Raw genomic sequence first — 21992 nt, forward strand, 5'->3', positions numbered from 1 at the left:
ATCCTGCAGCTCCCGCCTCCTGTATATGAATAAATGAGAGATTAAGCTTCATTGGTGGCGCAGTGGCCATAGCTCCTCCCCTCCTCTTGTCCCCTGTCCTCCTATTGGCGGCAGCAGCACAGGGGGAGGAGACACTGCTCCTTCTCCCCTGTGCTGCTGCTGAGGGAACACGGAGAGCGCTGACAACAGCGCGATCTGTGTTCCCCATACGCTATCGGAATATCGGCAAAATAAATGCCGATACTGATAGCGTTCAAAATCCTGAATATCGGTAAATCCGATAATCGGTCGATCCCTAATAGAAACAATCCTGGTGGTCTATGTTAATAAAAACAAGTTTAGTGCACTGTGGATCAATCCAATAGTTACTACCTCACTGGCATCCAGCTAGCTTTAGGCGTATCATCTCCAGCTTCCTCTGTCCTGTATTGATCATATAGATTAGTGCAGGCGAGGAGCTGGAGGACTGTAGCTCTCCTTGAACAGCTGCACACTTAGGCCTCACGCACACGAACGTTGTTTTGGTCCGCATTCGAACCGCAGTTTTTGTGACTTGGATGCGGACCCGTTCACTTCAATGGGGCTGCAAAAGATGCGACAGGACTCATCTCAGGTTAATTTGCATATGGATCAAATCATTTTTTTTACACAATAAAAGCACAAAGAGCTATGGGGACTGGGTATTGCGGATGTTCTAGCGGCCATCTAGCAACCCATGTCCTCAGCTCTATACACAAAATCCCGGTGACAGGTTCCCTTTAATTACCCAGTTATGCTGCAATCCTGCTCATCACACCAAGTATCATAATTGCCCCAAGAGAACATTTTAATTTCTTTGTGTTTTCTGCCAAGATGCAATATTTGTTGTAATGGAAACTTACAAATGTTATACTGTGTCCAAATGGAAAGAAGGATTTGGAGATTTCAAGAAGGGTTAAACCATCACAATAATCAGTTATTTGGTTTCATTGCATAACTCCTGGTTCATAAGGCAACATGCACACGACAGTGAAAATGTTGAAAATGGATAAACTGTCAATTTTTAACTGACTTTTTCTTCACTGATGCCTTTCTCAGAAATGGACGTTAAAAACAGATCCATTCAATTGTATGGGAGCAGTTGGTCAGTGAAAAATGGACAAGATAGAACATGTTCTATTTTATGACGTCTGTTTTTCACTGACCGTCAAAAAAACGGTCGTGTGAATAACCCCATAGACTACTATTGGTCTTAAAACGGACGTAAGATGGCCGTTAAAAAAAACCCATCACATGTCCGTTTTTCACTGTCGTGTGCCTGTAGCCTAACACATGAAGTTCTCTTATAGATACCGGTAGTTAATGTAACATATCTTTACCTACTTCCACCAACGTCCTGCAGATGGCTGTTCTTCATTTGAAATATTAGCATTTCCCTATTGCTTTTTGTAATTCTAAATGAGTCAATTTGTAACTAGATTTGATATTTCCCCTATCTGCATAGTTATCAGGAAATGAGCAATTTCAGTATATAATCCACTTTTGATAAAAATATAAATAAATACATGTACATGTTTTGCTTTTTAAGGTGGAACACAACGGTTTCCACGTGCGGTTGGAGTTGCATTGGCGAAGGAGCTTATATTCTCTGCACGTGTCATAGATGGTGATGAAGCTAAATCCATTGGTTTGGTCAGCCATGTTGTGGAACAAAATGAGGAAGGAGACGCCGCCTACCGAAGGGCTGTTGCGTTAGCTAGGGAATTCATACCTCAGGTAATGGCATTAAATGACTGGACCTAGCGATGTATTTATTATATGTATGTATGTTATTAGGGCATATGGACATTATAATACACCCTGTAACAGCCAGACTAGAGAACTGCTCCCATTTGGGCGGTCAAGCTATCTCTGAAGAGGCAGCCCCTTAACCCAGTGTTATCTGACAACCCCTTTGTGCAGAATGACATACATGTGCGTAATCATCACATATCCTGTAAAATAAAATGCCATACATATGTGTCAGGATGTTCATGCAGGAGGGCTGCTGTGATTGACAACCATACTTCTGCTGCTAAAAATTTGAATGGGACAAAACTCGATCATTCATTGATCGCCGCTCTGCTCATAGGAGAGGGTTTCCCTTTGTATGGCACCTAACATTCATATAATGAGGGATGTCTCATTTGCGCGGACAGCCCGGGGCTAAACCACTTAAGTACCGCGCATTTTAGTTTTTTCCTCCCCACGTTCCAATAGCCATAACGTTTTACATTTTTCTAAGGGCAACATTTAATTTACCATGTATGTTATTGGAAAATGGGAAAAAAGTTATTTGGGTTAAATTGGAAAAAAAAAACACAATTCCACCAAGTTTTTTGGGGTTTTGACATCACGGCGTTCACTGTGCACTAAAAATTACAGGATGTTCTTATTCTGCGGCTCTATATGAATACAGTGATACCATACTTGTATAGGGTTTATTTTTATTTTATTTTTTTACTGCATTTAAAAAATATAAACCTTTGAAAAAAATAAAAATTTTCTTTGCATCACCATATTCTGACAGCCATAACTTTTTTATATTTCTATCCATACAGCTGTATGAGGGCTTGTTTTTTGCAGGGCGAACTGTAGTTTTTATTGGTACCTTTTTTGTCGTGCATACGACTTTTTGATCACTGTTATTCCATTTTTACACTACACAGAATTTAAAAAAATTATGTAATAGTTCAAACATTTTGGGACGTGGCAATACCAGATATGTTTATTGTCTTGTTGTTAATATATTTTTATATGTAAAATATGGAAAGGGGATTATTTAAACTTTTAATATTTTAATGTTTATTTTTTTTTAGTGGGCTACAACCTGGGATCTTATGATCCCTTGTCCTATTCACCATAATAGAGATCTATTACAGTGAATAGTATTTTCACATGCTCTCTGCTGCGTTGTGCATTGTGCACACAGAAGCAGGGAGCCTACCGTGGCAGGACTGGAAGACTTCACAAGCATGGTAACTGATTGGAGCCCCGTGATTTTGCTGCGGGGGCTCCGATTGGAAGGCAGAGGGAGCCGCATCCCTCTGCCTTGCCTCACAGGTTTAGCTATCAGTGTTGATCGCGGGACCTGAGGGGTTAAATGATGGGGTTCAGCAGGATCGTCGTTCCCCGTAATATATGGAGCGGTCTCACTGCAGCAGCCCACTCAATACATTACCTCAACTACCATGTCGTACAGGTACGTCACTGTGGTTGAAGGGGTTAAGGCATCTAGGGGTGTCTAACAAAAAAGCCAAATAACTGATTTAACCCCTCTCTGTCACAGCCAGTTTTCATATTTTTTCTTTGTCATTTTTCATCATGGCCTTGCTACAGCCATAACGTTTGAATTTTTTAGTCAACATAGCCATATAAGGGCTTGTTTTATCCATGATGGATTGTTTTGGCACCATTTAATTTACCATATAATGTAGGCTATCAGTGTCTGATAGTGAGTGTCCGATACCCCACATCCAGTGGCGTAACTACCGGGGAAGCAGGGGAAGTGGCTGCTTCGGGGCCCGGGCTGACGAGGGGCCCGGCAGCTTGTCAGTCAAGTTTCATTGTTTTTATTTATATGCAAATTACCTTCCTAACGTGCCCAAGGGGCTGTTCCTCCAGCTGTTTGTGCCCAGCCGCACCCATTTTTGCCAAGCCCAGCGTCACTTTCTGGCGCATGCGCGATTACATCATTTGAGGCTGCTCCCAGGACACTGCCCGGGCCCGGATCTGAGTAACATCGGCGCATGCGCGAGACTGCGACGCACTTAGGAAAAAAAAAAAAGACGAGGACAGCAGTGAATAATTAACAGCGGGACGGCGCTGGACTTCACAATAATGGGCGCGGCTGCGCACAAACGGCCGGAGGGACAGCCCTTTGGGCACGTTAGGAACGATATTGGCATATAAATGAAAACTATTTTTATCAAAAATGAAAGGACTGGTGGAGGTAAAAATAGTATATATTTAATTAGATCATGGAGACTAATATGATATCAACAGCTCAATATCGAAAATTGGGCGGAGGGGGGGGGGGGGGCATGCAAAAATTTGCTGAGGGGCCCAGTCACTTCTAGCTATGCCCCTGCCCACATCCCAGTTTCTAAGTAGCTCTGGTGCCAGAACTATGTAGCTCCATTCAAGTGGTAACTGCAGCGCTGCTCCTATTTACTTCAAGTAGGAAAGCACTGCAGTTACCAGCTCCGTTCACTAAACTGTCGATGGAGCTATGTAGTTCTGGTGTTGGATCTACAGCAGAACAGCTGATTAGTTGGAGTGCGGGTTGTTGGTCCTCTAAGCAACACTGAGTGTTACTAAGAAGAATCTGTATTCAGTGTCTACTATATATTGAATATGGATAACTGTGAGATGCAGAAATCAGTTTCTCACCCTGCCTCTCCTTTCCTTGCTTCAGCTGTTGCCTCAACAAGTGTAATATATACAGGTCCTTCTCAAAAAATTAGCATATTGTGATAAAGTTCATTATTTTCTGTAATGTACTGATAAACATTAGACTTTCATATATTTTAGATTCATTACACACAACTGAAGTAGTTCAAGCCTTTTATTGTTTTAATATTGATGAGTTTGGCATACAGCTCATGAAAACCCAAAATTCCTATCTAAAAAAATTAGCATATCATGAAAAGGTTCTCTAAACGAGCTATTAACCTAATCATCTGAATCAACTAATTAACTCTAAACACCTGCAAAAGATTCCTGAGGCTTTTAAAAACTCCCAGCCTGGTTCATTACTCAAAACCGCAATCATGGGTAAGACTGCCGACCTGACTGCTGTCCAGAAGGCCATCATTGACACCCTCAAGCAAGAGTGTAAGACACAGAAATAAATTTCTGAACGAATAGGCTGTTCCCAGAGTGCTGTATCAAGGCACCTCAGTGGGAAGTCTGTGGGAAGGAAAAAGTGTGGCAGAAAACGCTGCACAACGAGAAGAGGTGACCGGACCCTGAGGAAGATTGTGGAGAAGGACCGATTACAGACCTTGGGGGACCTGCGGAAGCAGTGGACTGAGTCTGGAGTAGAAACATCCAGAGCCACCGTGTACAGGCGTGTGCAGGAAATGGGCTACAGGTGCCGCATTCCCCAGGTCAAGCCACTTTTGAACCAGAAACAGCGGCAGAAGCGCCTGACCTGGGCTACAGAGAAGCAGCACTGGACTATTGCATGTCATTCGGAAATCAAGATGCCAGAGTCTGGAGGAAGACTGGGGAGAGGGAAATGCCAAAATGCCTGAAGTCCAGTGTCAAGTACCCACAGTCAGTGATGGTATGGGGTGCCATGTCAGCTGCTGGTGTTGGTCCACTGTGTTTTATCAAGGGCAGGGTCAATGCAGCTAGCTATCAGGAGATTTTGGAGCACTTCATGCTTCCATCTGCTGAAAAGCTTTATGGAGATGAAGATTTCATTTTTCAGCACGACCTGGCACCTGCTCACAGTGCCAAAACCACTGGTAAATGGTTTACTGACCATGGTATTACTGTGCTCAATTGGCCTGCCAACTCTCCTGACCTGAACCCCATAGAGAATCTGTGGGATATTGGGAAGAGAAAGTTGAGAGACGCAAGACCCAACACTCTGGATGAGCTTAAGGCCGCTATTAAAGCATCCTGGGCCTCCATAACACCTCAGCAGTGCCACAGGCTGATTGCCTCCATGCCACGCCGCATTGAAGCAGTCATTTCTGCAAAAGGATTCCCGACCAAGTATTGAGTGCATAACTGAACATAATTATTTGAAGGTTGACTTTTTTTGTATTAAAAACACTTTTCTTTTATTGGTCGGATGAAATATGCAAATTTTTTGAGATAGGAAATTTGAGTTTTCATGAGCTGTATGCCAAAATCATCAATATTAAAACAATAAAAGGCTTTAACTACTTCAGTTGGTGTGTAATGAATCTAAAATATATGAAAGTCTAATGTTTATCAGTACATTACAGAAAATAATGAACTTTATCACAATATGCTAATTTTTTTAGAAGGACCTGTATTACTAGAATACTATGGGCTATTACCCCAACTCCCCTGACGAAGCCGCATAGCAGCGAAACATGTCGGGTGGGGTAGTGATAGTTATTGGGCCAGATTTATCATTAGCTCAGGTCAGAATAATGGAGTGAAAAAGTCCCAAAAAAAGTCCCAAACGCTAAAACTGCGCACAAATACTGCTCTGCACTATGCTCGCCAGTTTTCTGAAAGTGGACGTGTTTTCTTATGTAAATGAATCTCTAGACAGATTTACTATTGGGACTATTTAAAAAGTCGCAATTTCACTCCAGTGAGGACCATGCTTATCTTATGAGACATGCGACTTTTTCATAAAAACGTGCGACTTTTGTAAAGCTGCTTACTGACCGTTAAACTGCTACCGTCAAACCACATTTATTACAGTCTTAAAGGGCCGATCATAAATCTGACTTGGCTAAAACTGACTTTAGCCATATGTGAAAGTGGAGTGAGCTGTCAGAGTCATGATAAATCTGGCCCATTGTGTTTTAGGCAGGATACAGCAATAGGGCTACAAATTATACCTTGTAGGGTCACAAACACTGTTCGGCTATCTAGATAGTGTGTGTCTAGTGGAATAGCAGCACTGCTACATCTGTGTGTTAGACGGTGTAAATGAATGATGGATGCTTGAAATATAGGGAATTAGGAGCATATCCAATCCATCAATAATAGGAATTTTCTATTTATAAGTATCCAGCAGGACATCACTGATTCACCATCAGGGGCGATACCATAGAGTCTGACACATAGTAAGCTGTGGCGCTATTACACAACCTATTTGAGGAGTAGTGCCATTATCTTTCTAGTAGATCCACAGTATCTAGAACCTGTTAATCAATACACTGCTAGCAGTTGCTATAGAGTGTTTGGTAGGCCACCTACCCTTCAAACAGAGTGTATAGCCTAGTGACAGAGACCACTTCACACAGACAGTGAACATATCCAAGCGTTTAACTGTCTCCTGATTGTTTTAAACCACTCAATAGTCTTGTTTTCTTCGAGTAGTGTTTTAATTATTCAATAATAAAGTTTGTAGTTTTAATACAAACAATAGGACCCCTAAAAGGAATTTTTGGTCAATTGACCGTATGTTAAATTATTGTCTTAAATTAAATGCATTCTCCAAAGGTGCAGTGGATATCAAGACAGGAGTAGAAAGCACTGGTCTTGATAAATCTCTCCCTATGCATTTTACTAAATTTACTTGCCTGTTTGATTTGCTGACAGATCTGATCGCTGGCAACCCATCTCCCTTTTACCTTCCAGATCACCCTTTGTTAGTAAATAAGTGTCAAAAGATAGAGGTGAGCTGGGCTACCAGAAATCAGCACGCACACTGAGTATACAGGAATACAGCCAGAAAAGGCTTTGACTTTTGCAGTCTTCTGCCATTTTTCTGTTAACTTACTGTCAGGCATGACTGCTGGCAGCCCCGCTCCCCTCTATCTTCTAGAACTTACTAACTAGCTAGGGATGTGCTGGCCAGATAAAGGGGCTGCTAGTGATCAGTGATGGAAGCAAGTCAACTACACAGGGAAACATAGAAAAATCCAGAATTTGGAGTTGGAGGTGTCAACTGGAGTAGGGAGAGGAGAGGTAGGCTGAGAAGCCTGTATGTGCAACTTACAGTTTTCCGTATTCTGTCTACAGTATGCTCTGAGGATGGATTCTCCTTAGCAATGCTCAGTTAGAAAGTTGCTATGGGAAAACTTTACACACAGTTTTTGAATAAAGGTTTGCATAATTCCCTAATAAGCTATATTACAATATGACTTAACATGACTGTTACTACACGTACAAATTAAATTAAATGTATGCTTTAAATGAAGATTATATTATGCAGTAAAACTCCTTCACATAAGCATGCAAAGGCAGACACTTTGGCAGTAATGTGAATAAGCTAATCCTTTTTATTATATAGGGTTTTACTGTATATGGAAGAAAAACAAACTGCAGAGAGGTCCTGCATCTTCTTCTGTTTAAATGAATTAATATGCCTTCGCTATGCAGTTCAGGCAGTGCCACAGCCTGTGGGTTGCTGTAGATAAATCTCTGTTTTGCAGAACTAGTGCTTTGCTGATTTACAGAGCAGCATTACGTCTGGAACAAACAGATGTAGAACATGCTGTACACTCTGTGACATTTGCTAATGTGCTTATCTCTATCCATTAGACAACTAAATATGCTTTAATAGTGAAATTAGGAAAGTAAAGGTGTTATCAACAGTTTTGCAATTCTACTGTATTTCCTTCCTTACTATGTTCATTAACCCTTTTAATGTCAGTACTAGTGAATCATTGGGATTTTTGTACTGATTGCTAATCAACTTTGGTTTGATTGTTATCTAAGTCACAATGCTAGATAAACACAGTCTAACTAAAGAATGACACACTCAGCGGTACTATTTATTTGAGTAAACATCCATAATGCAGGAAGAAAAAGCAATATAACCCCTGTGTTAATGCTTTTCTGTAATAGATAATTGGCAAAAGGGGATGAGATTGGAAGTGTGGCTTTCACAGCTGCTTGTCCCAATAAATGAAGGCACACAAAGCTTGGTTACTGACAAATCTGTTTTTCCTCAATAAAGAATGGTTAGTGTGAACCATGCCTCAATAAAAACATCTTTCAAAAAACCTCAGAAAACGTGTTATAGAGCTACAAGAAGCTAGAAAAGACTACAAAAGCATTTCCAAAGACCTGGGTGTACATTAATCCAAGGTTAGACAAATTTCTACATATAGAGAAAAATCTGGACTGTTGCTACAACAGGCAAACCTGAGAGAGGTGAAAAAGCACCCAAAGGTAACAGATAGAGACCAACAAATAAAAGTTTACAGTAAAACAAAAGTGCCCCTTTATCTTCATCAAGTGATTTTTAATAAAAACAAATTTAATAAAAATACACATATTAGATATCACAACGTCCGTAATGACCAGCTCTGCCTTTTCAGGTGAATGGTGTAAAAAATAATTAAAATAAAAACTGTGCCAAAACAGCCATTTTTTTTGGTCACCTTGCCCCAAAAAAGCATAATATTGAATGATCAAAACATTTTATGTACCCAAAAATGGTACCAATAAAAATGTCAACTCTTCCCGCAAAAAACAAGCTATTACCCAGGCAGAAAAAAAAATATGGCTTTTATAAATGGAGACAATAAAACATGATTTTTTTTTAAATGCTTTATTATGTAAAACTGAAACAAAAAATTAAAATAGACATATTTGATATTGTCGCATCCATAACAATCTGTTCTTTAAAATAACACAATATGTCCTGTCAGGTAAACGCAGTAAAAAACATAAAATTTAAACAGTGCCAGAATAGCCATTATTTGGTTACCTTACCTCACAAAAAGAATAATATTGAGCGGTCAAAAATCATATTTACCCCAAAATAGTACCAATTAAACAGTCACCTTATCCCATAGTTTCCAAAATGGGGTCCCTTTTTTGGAGGTTCTACTGTAGGGTGCATCAGGGGGTCTTCAAATGCGGCATGGCAACTTAAAATGATCCCAGTGAAATCTGCCCTCCAAAATCAAATCCATATGTTGCACCTTCCCTTCTGCGCCCTGCTTTGTGCCCATACAGCATTTTACGACCACATGTCTGGTGTTTCTGTAAACTGCTGAATTAAAGTAATAAATATTGAGTTTAGTTTTGCTGTTAATGAATTAAAATGGAAAACCTGGAAAAGAAGTGAAATTTTGATTTTCCCCTATTTTCTTTTAATTCTTGTGGAACACAAACGGTTAGCAAAGTTTGTAAAATCTTATTTGAATAACTTGAGGGGTGTCGTTTCTACTGTAAAATAATCATTTATGGGTGCTTTCTATTATATAAGCCCCACAATTGAAATTTATTACTGAATTGATCCTAAAAAAAAGTGGGTTTTGGAAATTTTCGGAAAAATTTTAAATATTGCATCTAAAATTGTACTCCATCTAACATCCCCAAAAAATAAAATGACATTTACAAAGTGATGCCAACATAAAGTAGACATATTGCAGATGTCTTAAAAGCAGAGAAATAGAAATTTTGAAAATTGCAAATTTTTCCAAATGTTTGGTACATTTTTATTTTTTTTATAAATAAAGATGACATATAGTGACTCAAATTTACCACTGTCATGAAGTACAATGTGTCACGAGAAAGCCTTAGAATGGCTTGGAATAAGTAAAAGGCGTTCCAAAATTATTAACACAAAAAATTACACGTCACATTTGCAAAAAATGGCTTTGTCCTTAAGGTGAAAACTGGTCTGAGGTAGAAGGGGTTAAAAAAAAAAACATGTTTTCTTCCCCTGTCCACAATGCTGGAAAAATTATCTATGGACACATGAGACACAAGTTGAAATCTCAACCCAATTGTGAATCATTGTGCAGGGAGCATCATGATTTGGGGCTACTCAGCTGTCTCAGGGCCTGGGCACCCTGCGACCATTGGGGGCACACAAATTCTAAGGTGCATAAAAAAAAACAGGAGAATATAAGAGAAGCAGTCCATGACATCTACAACATTGTGCACATCTTATTTGCAGCTGCAGCAAATGCTTAGTGGAGGTGATTGCTGTTAAAGGGGATCTACTGGTTATTAAATTCAAGATTCACTTACCTTTTCTCCTTACACTAGTGATACGTTTCAGTGTGCTCAATAAAAGACAAGACTGGTGCAACTGTGTTATTAGGGTACTTTCACACTTGCGGCAGGACGGATCCGACAGGCTGTTCACCATGTCGGATCCGTCCTGCGGCTATTTCGCCATGTCGCAGGACGGATCCGTCCTGCCGTAAGTGTGAAAGTACCCTAATAACGGGGACTATAATGGGGACGGGGGCGGAGCTCTGGCGCAGCACGGCGGTGCACGGCGAAAGCCGGCGGACTAAAAAGTCGGACATGCAGTACTTTTTAGTCCGGCGGCTTTCGCCGTGCACCGCCATGCTGCGCCGGAGCTCCGCCCCGCCCCCATTATAGTCAATGGGGACAGAGCGGTGGCACGGCGAAATAGCCGCAGGACGGATCCGACATGGTGAACAGCCTGTCGGATCCGTCCTGCCGCAAGTGTGAAAGTAGCCTTAGTTTAGTTAGGTTGTGTTTGTCTTTAATTGTGATTTAGATAACAATCAGACCACATTTTATTAGAAATCACTGAAAGAATTCATGTAATTCCAAAGGGTTCACTTTTTCTTGCAAATGGATATCTACACAGTAACACAGGGGCACATTTATAAAGTCTTAATAAGTCCCTGAGCTGGTGGTGGATCGGCCTCTACATAACGTCGGCGTATCCACCTCCGATTCTCAATGCAAGACAGTTTCCTTGCTGTCCTACATACATTTAGACCATTTTGTACGCCTAAACCAGGAATCCACACACTCCATGTGTGTTCTGACTAGTGATTTGCAAAGTGGCAGGACTATGTTCTCATCACGTGCATATATGCCCCTTTTGATGCACCCCATAATCTTATTGGCCTTGGCAGCAGCTGCCTGACACTGGTTTCTAGTTACGTTTGTTTTTCACTAAACTTCCTAAGTGCTTTTCCATGTCGGTGTTACCTAGTTTTTTACAATTTAGTATATGTAGGTGATTTGCATTAGGGTACTTTCACACTTGCGTTAGAGGAACTGCCTGCCGGATCCGTAAATCCATATGCAAACAGATAGCATTTGTTTCTGGATCCGTCTGACAAATGCATTGAAATACCGGATCCGTCTCTCCGGTGTCATCCGAAAAAACGGATCTGGTATATGTTTTCACATTTTTAAAGGTGTGCGCATGTGCAGACCGGGAAACCGGATCCTGGTATTAATACATTTCAATAGAAATTAATGCCGGATCCGGCATTCCGGCAAGTGTTCCGGAATTTCGGCTGGAGAAAATACCGCAGCATGCTGTGGTATTTTTACCGGCCAAATACTGTAAGAGGGACTGAACTGAAGACATCCTAATGCATTTCCATTCAGAATGCATTAGGATAAAACTGAAGAGTTTTTTTTCCTGGTATTGAGCCACTGTGACAGGAACTGAATACCGGAAAACTTTAACACTAGTGTGAAAGTACCCTTATTCCTTCCCGTGTGCATAACTTTATACAGTTTAGTGTCAACTGCTAATTTTTGTATTTTACTCTGCAGCCCCTATACAAGAACATTAATAAATATATTGAAGAGCATTTACTCAATCTGAGTATTTACCATTAATAACCACCCTCTGTTTTCTATCACTGAGCCAGTTACTTACCGACATACAGACATTTTCTCCCAGTCCAAGCATTCTCATTTTATATACTAACTAGAGATGAGCGAATTTTTCAGAAATTCGATTTGGCCGGTTCCCGAATTTTTTGAAAAAATTTGGTTCGGTCCGAGTTCATTTGCGGTGAATCGCGTGAAAAAACTGCTATTTCCTGGCTGCAGAGAGCCTTTATAGTGGTGTAGAACACTGTGTCTTGCAGTAACACGCATAGGGAGTCTACTCTGGTAGTAAAATAATATTGTGAGTCAGTGTGACATTCAGATGACAGGCGTTGCTCCTAGAATCACTGCACACTTCACTTATTTGGGCAGTCACGGGGCCAAAACTGACCAAATAACTCTCTAGTATGAACTCCACGTAGATGTCTACAGAACCTGTTCTATTAAACGCTTATACAAGTAGAGCCCCCCGACAGAGTGGAGAGGGTGTCAGCAGTAAGTTTGTGTTGACGTCACTGATTTATTTTGCCCTTCCTCTGATCCGTCAGAACAATAACCCCCAAAAAACGGATCCTGTCTGTTGAGCATCCGCCTTCACTCGGTCAGCATTTGGTCAGTAATCCATCAGTATTGCTAATGCCCAAAAAGTCTAAAAAAAATAAAAAGGAAATTAAAACACCCCAAAAAAGTCTGTCGTTTTCTCGCTTCACCACACAATAGCTAATAAGCCCTTTTTTCCCCACTAATACATGCCAAAAAGGGCTGTAATTTTCTCACTTCACCACACAACTGCAAATACTTTTTTTGTGCCACTAATACACACAAAAAAGAGCTTTAGAACATATAACTGCACTGCTGAATGGTAAATATATTTCTCTTTTTTCCTCTTTATACACTCCACAAAAGGGCTTCATAACATATAACTGCACGCTAAACGGCAAATAGGACTTTATTTTTCTCTACATCCACCCCACAAAAGGCTTTAGAACATATAACTGCACTGCTGAACGTCAAATAGGCCCTTATTTTTTTCCATTTATACACGACACAAAAGGCTTTAGAATATATAACTGAACACCAAATATATTTTTCTTTTTTCGACTTATACACTCCACAAAAGTCTTTAGAATATATAATTGCATCAGTGAACGGCAAATACATTTTAGTTTTTTCCACTTATACACTCCACAAAAGGCTCCACTTTTTGTTTTATTTCTATTTTTATTTTGCCACTATTACACGACAAAAAGGGCTTTATAACATATAACTGCACTGCTGAACGGCAAATAGGCCCTTATTTTTTTCCACTTATACACGACACAAAAGGCTTTAGAACATATAACTGCACCGCTGAATGGCAAATATATTTTTCTTTGGCCACTAATACATGCCAAAAAGGGCTTTAGAACATATATCTGCACTGCTGAACGGCAAATAGGCCCTTATTTTTTTCCACTTATACACGACACAAAAGGCTTTAGAACATATAACTGCACCGCTGAATGGCAAATATATTTTTCTTTGGCCACTAATACATGCCAAAAAGGGCTTTAGAACATATAACTGCACAACTGAATGGCAAATAATAACCATGTTATAAGGGAAAATAATAAAATCTACACCTAACCGATTTTTCTCACACGCGTGCAAAACGCATTACAATGTTTTGCACCCACGCGTAAAAAACGCAAACATGGAATGCAATCGCAGTGAAAACTGACTTGTTTTAGTGTCAAAATCGCACCATTTTCCCTGAACGCACCCTGAATGCATCTGACCCCAATCCGCAACGCCCGTGTGAAAGGGGCCTAATGCAAGCTAAAAAAATTGCTTTAGAATATATAACTGCACCGTACAAGGGCAAATAAGACGTAGAAATATTTCCTTGTAATAAACCCTATTAATGGCTGTATCAAACAGAGCTGTATAATGGCAATTTGGATCCCCACTCAGTGCAGCAAGGTGTAATAGGATTGTTCCTATTACCAATGCTGTAACCTTCCCTACTGAACCCTGTTCTACATAAAGGCTGTGGAATGATTCCTCCCTATCCTTTTCCTACACCTTCAATAATCCTTCCCTGAGCTTGTAAATCGTTTTTTTAGCACAATTAAGTCTTTCCTATCACTGTCCGAATCCAGATGGCTGAGGCTATTTATAGAGCTGTGACATCACAGGGCTGGCTGCTGATTGGCTACATGCATGGCATTATTGGTTATCCCGCCTTCCCAGAGTTCCTTGCTCCATGTCCTCACACATGCAGCAGCCATTTTAGGAAAAAATTCGATTTGTTACTACGAAGCGTGAGGAAATTCGGATTCGGTGCTAAACAAATAATTCCTGAAATTCGGATCGAATTCCACTTCGTCAGCTTCGATTCCCTCATCTCTAGTACTAACTTTTTATGTAGCACAGCATCAAAAGCTTTGGAGAAGTCAAGATTTGACATCAGTTGACTCACCCCGGTCAAGTCTAGAACTTACCTCCTCATAAAAACTGATTAAACTAGTTTGTCAGGACCAATCCCTCATGAAGCATCTCTTAGAAAACCTTCCAACAAGTTACCCGCGACAGACATTAAAATTACTGGCCTATAGTTTCCGGGCTCAGTTTTTTGGACCCTTTTTGAATATTGGCACCACAATTTTTATGTGCCAATCCTGTGGAACACTCCCTGTCAGTATAGAAAAAATAAAATGGACTCCACACTTAAATGTCAGCCAGTTTCAGCTTGTAAATTTACTGCATCTTGGTGAATCTAATCTAGTAAGAGTATTTCTTTATTATATAAATGTTTTCATGGTATATTACTGTTTTTCTGAAATCCTAGGGGCCAATTGCAGTGAGAATGGCTAAACTAGCAATCAACCAAGGAATTGAGGTAAGTGCCTGCAGTTTTCAGTATCGTGTAACGCAATATATTTCTTTAATCGTCTTGCATCCAGCGTTGCTGATTTCCACTCGGTGATATGCTTCCAGGGCTTGTGTGACAATTGTATTTGAAGAGAATTGGGCAGCTGGCACTAAACTGCATTAAAGTTAGTGACCAGATAGGCTATGTTTATTCATAAGATTGACTACAGATTCTTACTATTCAAAGCACCTAGGATCATTTTTGTATCTATACGTGTTATAGAAAAAAATTAAAGGTGCTTTTCTGAATGTTTTATACTATGCTCAGAATAGGTCATCAGTATAAAACACTTGGAAAGCCTCCTTAAGGGACCTTTCACACAGATACCTGCATGTCAATCGGCAATCGTTAAGTGCCTTTTATATGCACAAATCATTACGAGTATGGGAACAAACAATAGTTAGTACGATCATTCATCCCCATACTGTTTTCATTTGCTAGCAGCACATCCCCTGTTTACATGGGGTGATACACTGCCAACAAGTGATCATTTTGTAGTGCCACATAAAAGATGTGATCACTAGTCATTGATCATTTGCTCATTTGTCAGCTGATCACTGGCATGTCTACTTGGAATAGTGATTAGGAACAAATGTGATTATCAGCCTGGGTGAGAGGGGCCTACTACTGCCCTATGGCTCAGTGGTTAGCACAGGTGCCTTCAGCTCTGAGGTCCGGGGTTCTAAACCAGAAACATCTGCATCTTATCCTGCTGTTTGCTTGAGACGCTGATGTGAGTGATGACCATCTCTGTACAGAACTGCAGAATATGTTGGTGCTAGATAAATAAAATGGTTTACCGTAAGTAAAATCCTTGTTTATCCTTTGCATAGTATTCAGTCCCCTTATATCTTCTAATTTCCAGACTGTGCTCATAGGTTAAATAGTCAGGGTCCAGCACCAGATGGTACTCAGCCATTGAAGAGATTTTTACATATTGCTAATATATAGTTATTATCATTGGTGCAGGAAAGAAACTGAATAGCCATCTCACACTAAACCTCATTCAGACCCGTGTACATTTAATAGGGTCATATAATGTTTTAGAGAATGTGCTTTAATCTAGTAATGTTTTCTAATTGCAGGTGGATTTGGCAACAGGCTTAGCCATAGAAGAAGCGTGCTATGCTCAGGTATTGATCAAATCAGTTTTCTTGCCTAACAGGAACATGAAGATCATCATGATGAATCACAGGCATGGAGCTTCATGGATTGGTTGCAGGGGCATACACAGATATCATAAGGCCCAATAGCAAAATGTAATATGCCCCCGCCCCACGCAGTTTTCAAGTATGCATGCGTCAATCATTCCCAGGCAAGGCAGAATGCAAAGCACAACACCCCAAATTCCTGATGAATGTGCGTTATTTTTATTAAAAACAAATTGTAGTCGCCTTTGGCCTCTCCCACTTTATATCACTTTTATGTTGAAAAATGACAACAGGTGCTTCAAAAACATGGCCCTCATTCTGAACATCATATTGATTAATGTATTTATATCAGACAACTGGCATAAAAATATATTGGCAAATCTCCTGCCTCCCATCTGTGACAAAGCTGGCTGCCTGAAGCCACCACTAGGGGGAGCTCAGGTGCATAGGAATTTATACAATTACCATGGAAGCGGTAATAATCTCTTTGCGATGAGGTTTCCCCTAGTGGTGGCTGCATGGCAACACAGTGTTTTCATGTCTAAAAGAGAAAGGGCAATTCAGTGCAGGACCCCCTTTCCCCCAGGCCCCATAGCAGTTCTGCCTACGATGAAGGTATGCCATTGATTGGTTATGAATATGAGATATATAACGAACAAGGAGGATAGGTGACAATACAGTCTGACTCTACTATCCTGTCATTGTGTTGTTTCTAAAGAAGGAAATACTGGATTCTTAATAGAAGAAATGTCAAGTATTTTCCAGGCAATGTCATTATTTGAGTCCAGTTAAGTATTCTTTGGAAATGATGTTATACTGTAACTAAATGTTAAATAAATGAATAGATGTAGAATAATTTGCCTACTTATGCCGTCAGACTATTAACCCCCATAAGATAACGCTATAAAGACATTATCTGATATGACCTTTTCTTGCTTCAGAACTTGAAAGACCTGGATATTGGGGGTTGACATTTTCAGATGTGGTTGCAGGCAGGGGCGTTCTTCATTCTTTTATTTGTTGTCTGTTTTCTGTATTGTTTATTTCTTCTCCAGAAAGGAGTTATTGTTTTTATAATGTGAAACCTCCCACACAAAAATCAGCAAATGGTGTTTATGCAAGTTAAAGCTAAATTTAGGATTCCTAAACGGCCGCGCTTTAATTTGAGCATTCATTTCAAGCTCCACACCATATGCATTGCTGTTGTTTACAGAATTAAAATATGTGCGAATTTATCACGAGTGGCATTTTATTTAGTTTGTTTGCTGCTTGTCGCTTTGTCAGCAGTCACTCAAAGTGGTATTCCGAGACAGTTACATTATTAAAGATCTTGCTTTTGACGAAAGTGTGGAACACACAGATTTAAGTGTCCGTCTTCTTTGGTGACAGTTTTGGATATGTACATTAATATGGCTTTGTATGTGACAGTCCTAGATAAATCTTGTATATATATCTTATATTAAAAATAAAGTTACATACTGGGTTTAGAGAGAAGATGGTAAATACATATGCCCCATTTATTTTGTGTACCTAATTTTGATGGACACGGGAAAAGGTGATAATCAGTTTGTTTCTGTAGCATTTCTGTCAATGAGGGACATTTAGTAAAATTACAGAGCAGTTACTGGTATCTTCTTAAGACAGCAATCTAAGTCTCTTAGGGGTCATTTATCAAACTAATGTAAAGGAAAGCTTGCTTAGTTGCCCATAGCAACCAACCAGATTTCACCTTTCATTTTTCAGAGCTCCTTTGGAAATAAAAGGTAGAATCTGTTTGGTTGCCTGTTTGGTAAATCTCCCCCTCAGTCTTTATATGGCATAGAGCACATGTACCATAGAAACATAGAATGTGTCGGCAGATAAGAACCATTTGGCCCATCTAGTCTGCCCAATAAAGCTTACCTTTATGTAACGGAATCATACCACCTATTAAATCATCCAAAGGATGAGATTATGTGTGCCGAAAAGTTATAACACAACCCATTGAAACAAAAGACACACATGTGCAATTATAACACAAATATTGTATTGAATAATAAATACAACAACAGACCATAGACAATGATAAAATGAGTAGCAGCAGTGCAGACCAGCGCTGCGATAAGCAGCTCAGCCGCCTGACTCTGGGGAAATGAATCCCAAAATCCAAAAGAGGAATAGGGGAACAGTGTATGCTGCACTGAGCAGGCAATATAAACCCTACCCCCAATACACGTACAAGCCTCCAACCCCCACAGATAAACATACAACAACTGCAAAATAGGAGCCAGAAACAAGGGTGAAATAACAGCACCTATAGCCAGCCCATAAGCAGTATGGAGGGACAACAATAGTAGTAATAAACGTTGAATAAGAATAAATATACTATAACATATTACCTAGAGTTGATAGGAGGCACAGATGGAACAAACCCAGGTCTGGCAGAGAGGGCACCCCGACGCACGTTTCGGTCCTCCAAAACGTGCGAGGAGCGAAACATGCGTCGGGGTGCCCTCTCTGCCAGCACAGACCACCAAGACCTATAGATAGAGAGAAGGCACAAGATGACAGGTCTCTGTGCTTGCACAGTTGGAATCTGCACTGCTTGGAGCGCAGCAGGGGGTCCAATGAGCAAGCGCCGAGAGTGGGACACATGGTACAGGTGTAAGAAGACTGGGCTACATAAGATGTCTTGCCATGTTGATCCAGGGGGAGGGACTAAAGCTGAAAAGATGCTTTGAGAGCTCTGAACGGCTCATTTGCGTATGAATAAAAAGCGCATTTCTAAGGAACAGATCATAACCAGGGTGTTGTTTTTATCAGCATAATCAACCCTACCAAGGCTTTATGCCATGTTTAATAGGGTTAATCATGCTGGCAGATGCTCTTTAAAGGGTTTTCCAGCCTCCTGATAATGATAACCAATCATCAGGATAGGTTATTAATAACCGAATGGTGTGTGTGTGGGGGGGGGGGGGGGAGGTCTGACACCCCACCCCGCACAAATCAGCTCTTCCCTAGCACTTTAAATTCTGCCGGAAGCACAGCTCTGTTCAAAGTGTAATGGCCATGCCAGTTTACATTCACTTTAGTGAGAGATGAGCTGAAGTACGGCCACTACACTTTGAACAGAGCTGTGATTTCTGTTCCATTCAAAGTGCTTGTTCCAGTACCAGAGGCTACAGGGAACAGCTGATTGGTGGGGGTATTAATTATTGATCCTGAGGATAGGTCCTTAATATCAGGAGCTTGAAACCCCTTTAAAGCATTTGTGCAGAACACTCTGACTGGATGATGTGACATTGGCCATGGAGAGACTCTGCTGCACACTGGGTGGGACAGTTTCCAAGGCACCATCTGACACCTAGCAGGTATCATGCACATGTCGTGCACATAAATCTTTCAGGGCATCATGTGGTTGCTCTGCCACTTTACTGCTTGGCATACAGCATTGTCTCTCAATGCCTGAGAGTTGGCCTGCACAAATCCTTTACCCTGCAATGCAAATAATCTCTATACTTTTCCTGTTAGAGTAATACCACTAAAGGGAAGTTAGGGAGTAGTTTGAACCCATATTGTACAATGATCATATGGTTAGATATGATTTCCAGAATCTGTAGCCTGCTGCAGATGCCAGACAGTAAAGCCCCTATTGGACTGAGCATTTTTTGGGCCAGTTACTCTGCATAATCATGCCACCAATCAGCTGATTAACAAGCAAATACTTGTTTGTCAGCTAAAGCTTGTATTACACTGCCTGATTTTTCGGCAGATCAACTTGCAGTGTAATACTGCTGCCGGTTGCCCAACAAATAAACAAATGCTCGATCATCGGGCTATCCAGATCTTTTGTTAAAAAGCAATCGTTCGCAGGTGGCAGATTGTGGTGTCTATTAACGACCTGACGCTGACAAACCACTATACAGCATGGGGATGAGCGATGGCATAGCAACCACTCCTCCCAAGCTGCGGAGGAAATCGCTGCATGTAATAGTAGCTGTCTTCCCCACTAGCAAGCAGGCAATTGCCGGGAGGGGAAGCGTTCACTCCTGACAGTTGTCTGCCACATCGGGCTGTGTAAGGAGTCTTTCACATGAGCGTGTCACTTGTGGGAATCACGCTCCATGTGAGAGAGGGATCATGTGTTCTGGACTTACAGAAGCGCACAGCATTATCATGATTGATTATGCTGTGTGCCTATGCTGGACCTTTCTGGAACAGAATCATAGTGACATAAAGCTGTCAGTATGATTCCGTTACATAAAGGTAAGGCCCCATGCACACGGCCGTGTTTCACAGCCGTGTGCGGGCTGTGGAACCGCGGCCTGGATCCCTCCTGAGAGCAGGAGCGCACGGCGTCACTGGTTGCTATGACGCCGTGCGCTCCCTGCTGCCGGCACAGTACAGTAATACACTGGTATAGATCATACCAGTGCATCACTGTATTGCGGCGGCAGCAGGGAGCGCACGGCGTCATAGCAACCAGTGACGCCGTGCGCTCCTGCTCTCAGGAGGGATCCAGGCCGCGGTTCCACAGCCCGCACACGGCTGTGAAACACGGCCGTGTGCATGGGGCCTAAGGCAGAGGCACACAGCATTATCAATAATGATAATGCTGTGTGCTTCTGTAGTCCAGACTGCACAATCCCTCTATTAGAGCCTTAATACAGCCTTTAAGCTAAGTTCACACATTATCGGCAACATGTCTCCTTGTGTAATCAGGGTTTGTTCTGTTAATAATCATTAGAACTTAAGAGGGGGAGGAACGTTTCTTTCACGTTGCACCAGCCTGTCTAATAACAATTAGCTTGTTTATCATTGATTTGGTATGGATAGGGAGCATATATATTAAATTACATAAACTTTTTGGGTACCTTTAATGTTCATATTGTGTTCATTTATTTTTTTTGCGCTTTTTACAGGTTATCCCAACAAAGGATAGGCTTGAAGGCTTATTAGCATTTAAGGAAAAAAGGCCTCCACGTTACAAAGGAGAATAAGGAAGCACGGCAGTGCCTTTCTGGAGACGGGGACCTTCTTTACGTTCCTTGAATCAGTACGTGGAATTTCACAGCCATGGAAATTGAAGTCAATATTGAAAACATTATGGCATCTGGAATATGCCCATACATGTTCCTGTTTGAAGTATGTGTCTCAGATCATTTTGATAGTCTATGACAGAGCCTGTTCCTACATGCACTGTCACTCATTTGCCTGTTCTAAGTTACTTGAAATATTAGGGACTTCAACAGCAAACACTAGTACGTTTCGGAGCTACGCACAATGGCAAGCCCTTAGTTTTTTGTTTTTTGCTTTAGCCGCATTGTAAGTAGAACTCTGTATACATTGAATGTCAAAGTAATGTAAAATAAAGCCATAGAAATGATAAATCATATTATCACCGACAATGCATTTCAATAAAATGCACAATTGGGATGTAAGAACCAATAAAACCATTATACTGGAAAGTGTGGAGTTGTGTATTATATACAATATAGCTGATTGAAAATGTCCAGTTAGCAAAAACAATGTGTAGTGTGTATTGTATGAAGGTGAGCCACACATTACCTTAGAAGTCTTAGTAACTTGTGTGTGTCTTGTTTTCTTGTAGTAATATAAGACATGGAAATGCTTTTGCATAGAAAGCTGCATTTGCAAAACTTTGGCCCCTGGGCCCTCATATATACGTATAT

General features: G+C 40.8%; 1 protein-coding gene across 2 annotated transcripts in view; it reads left to right on the plus strand.

Moving 5' to 3' along the window:
* Positions 1-21767, plus strand: part of AUH (AU RNA binding methylglutaconyl-CoA hydratase) — a 295495-nt gene extending 273728 nt beyond the window's left edge. For both annotated transcript variants that reach the window (XM_044273314.1, XM_044273313.1), the window contains exons 7-10: positions 1568-1755; positions 15086-15136; positions 16255-16302; positions 21222-21767. In XM_044273314.1, coding sequence (XP_044129249.1) covers positions 1568-1755; positions 15086-15136; positions 16255-16302; positions 21222-21299 — 365 coding nt within the window. In that variant the 3' untranslated portion in view covers positions 21300-21767. The remainder of the gene's footprint in view (positions 1-1567; positions 1756-15085; positions 15137-16254; positions 16303-21221) is intronic.
* Positions 21768-21992: the final 225 nt, after the last annotated feature.

The sequence above is a fragment of the Bufo gargarizans genome, chromosome 1 (genome assembly GCF_014858855.1).
Source record: "Bufo gargarizans isolate SCDJY-AF-19 chromosome 1, ASM1485885v1, whole genome shotgun sequence".
Taxonomy (NCBI): Eukaryota; Metazoa; Chordata; class Amphibia; order Anura; family Bufonidae; genus Bufo; species Bufo gargarizans.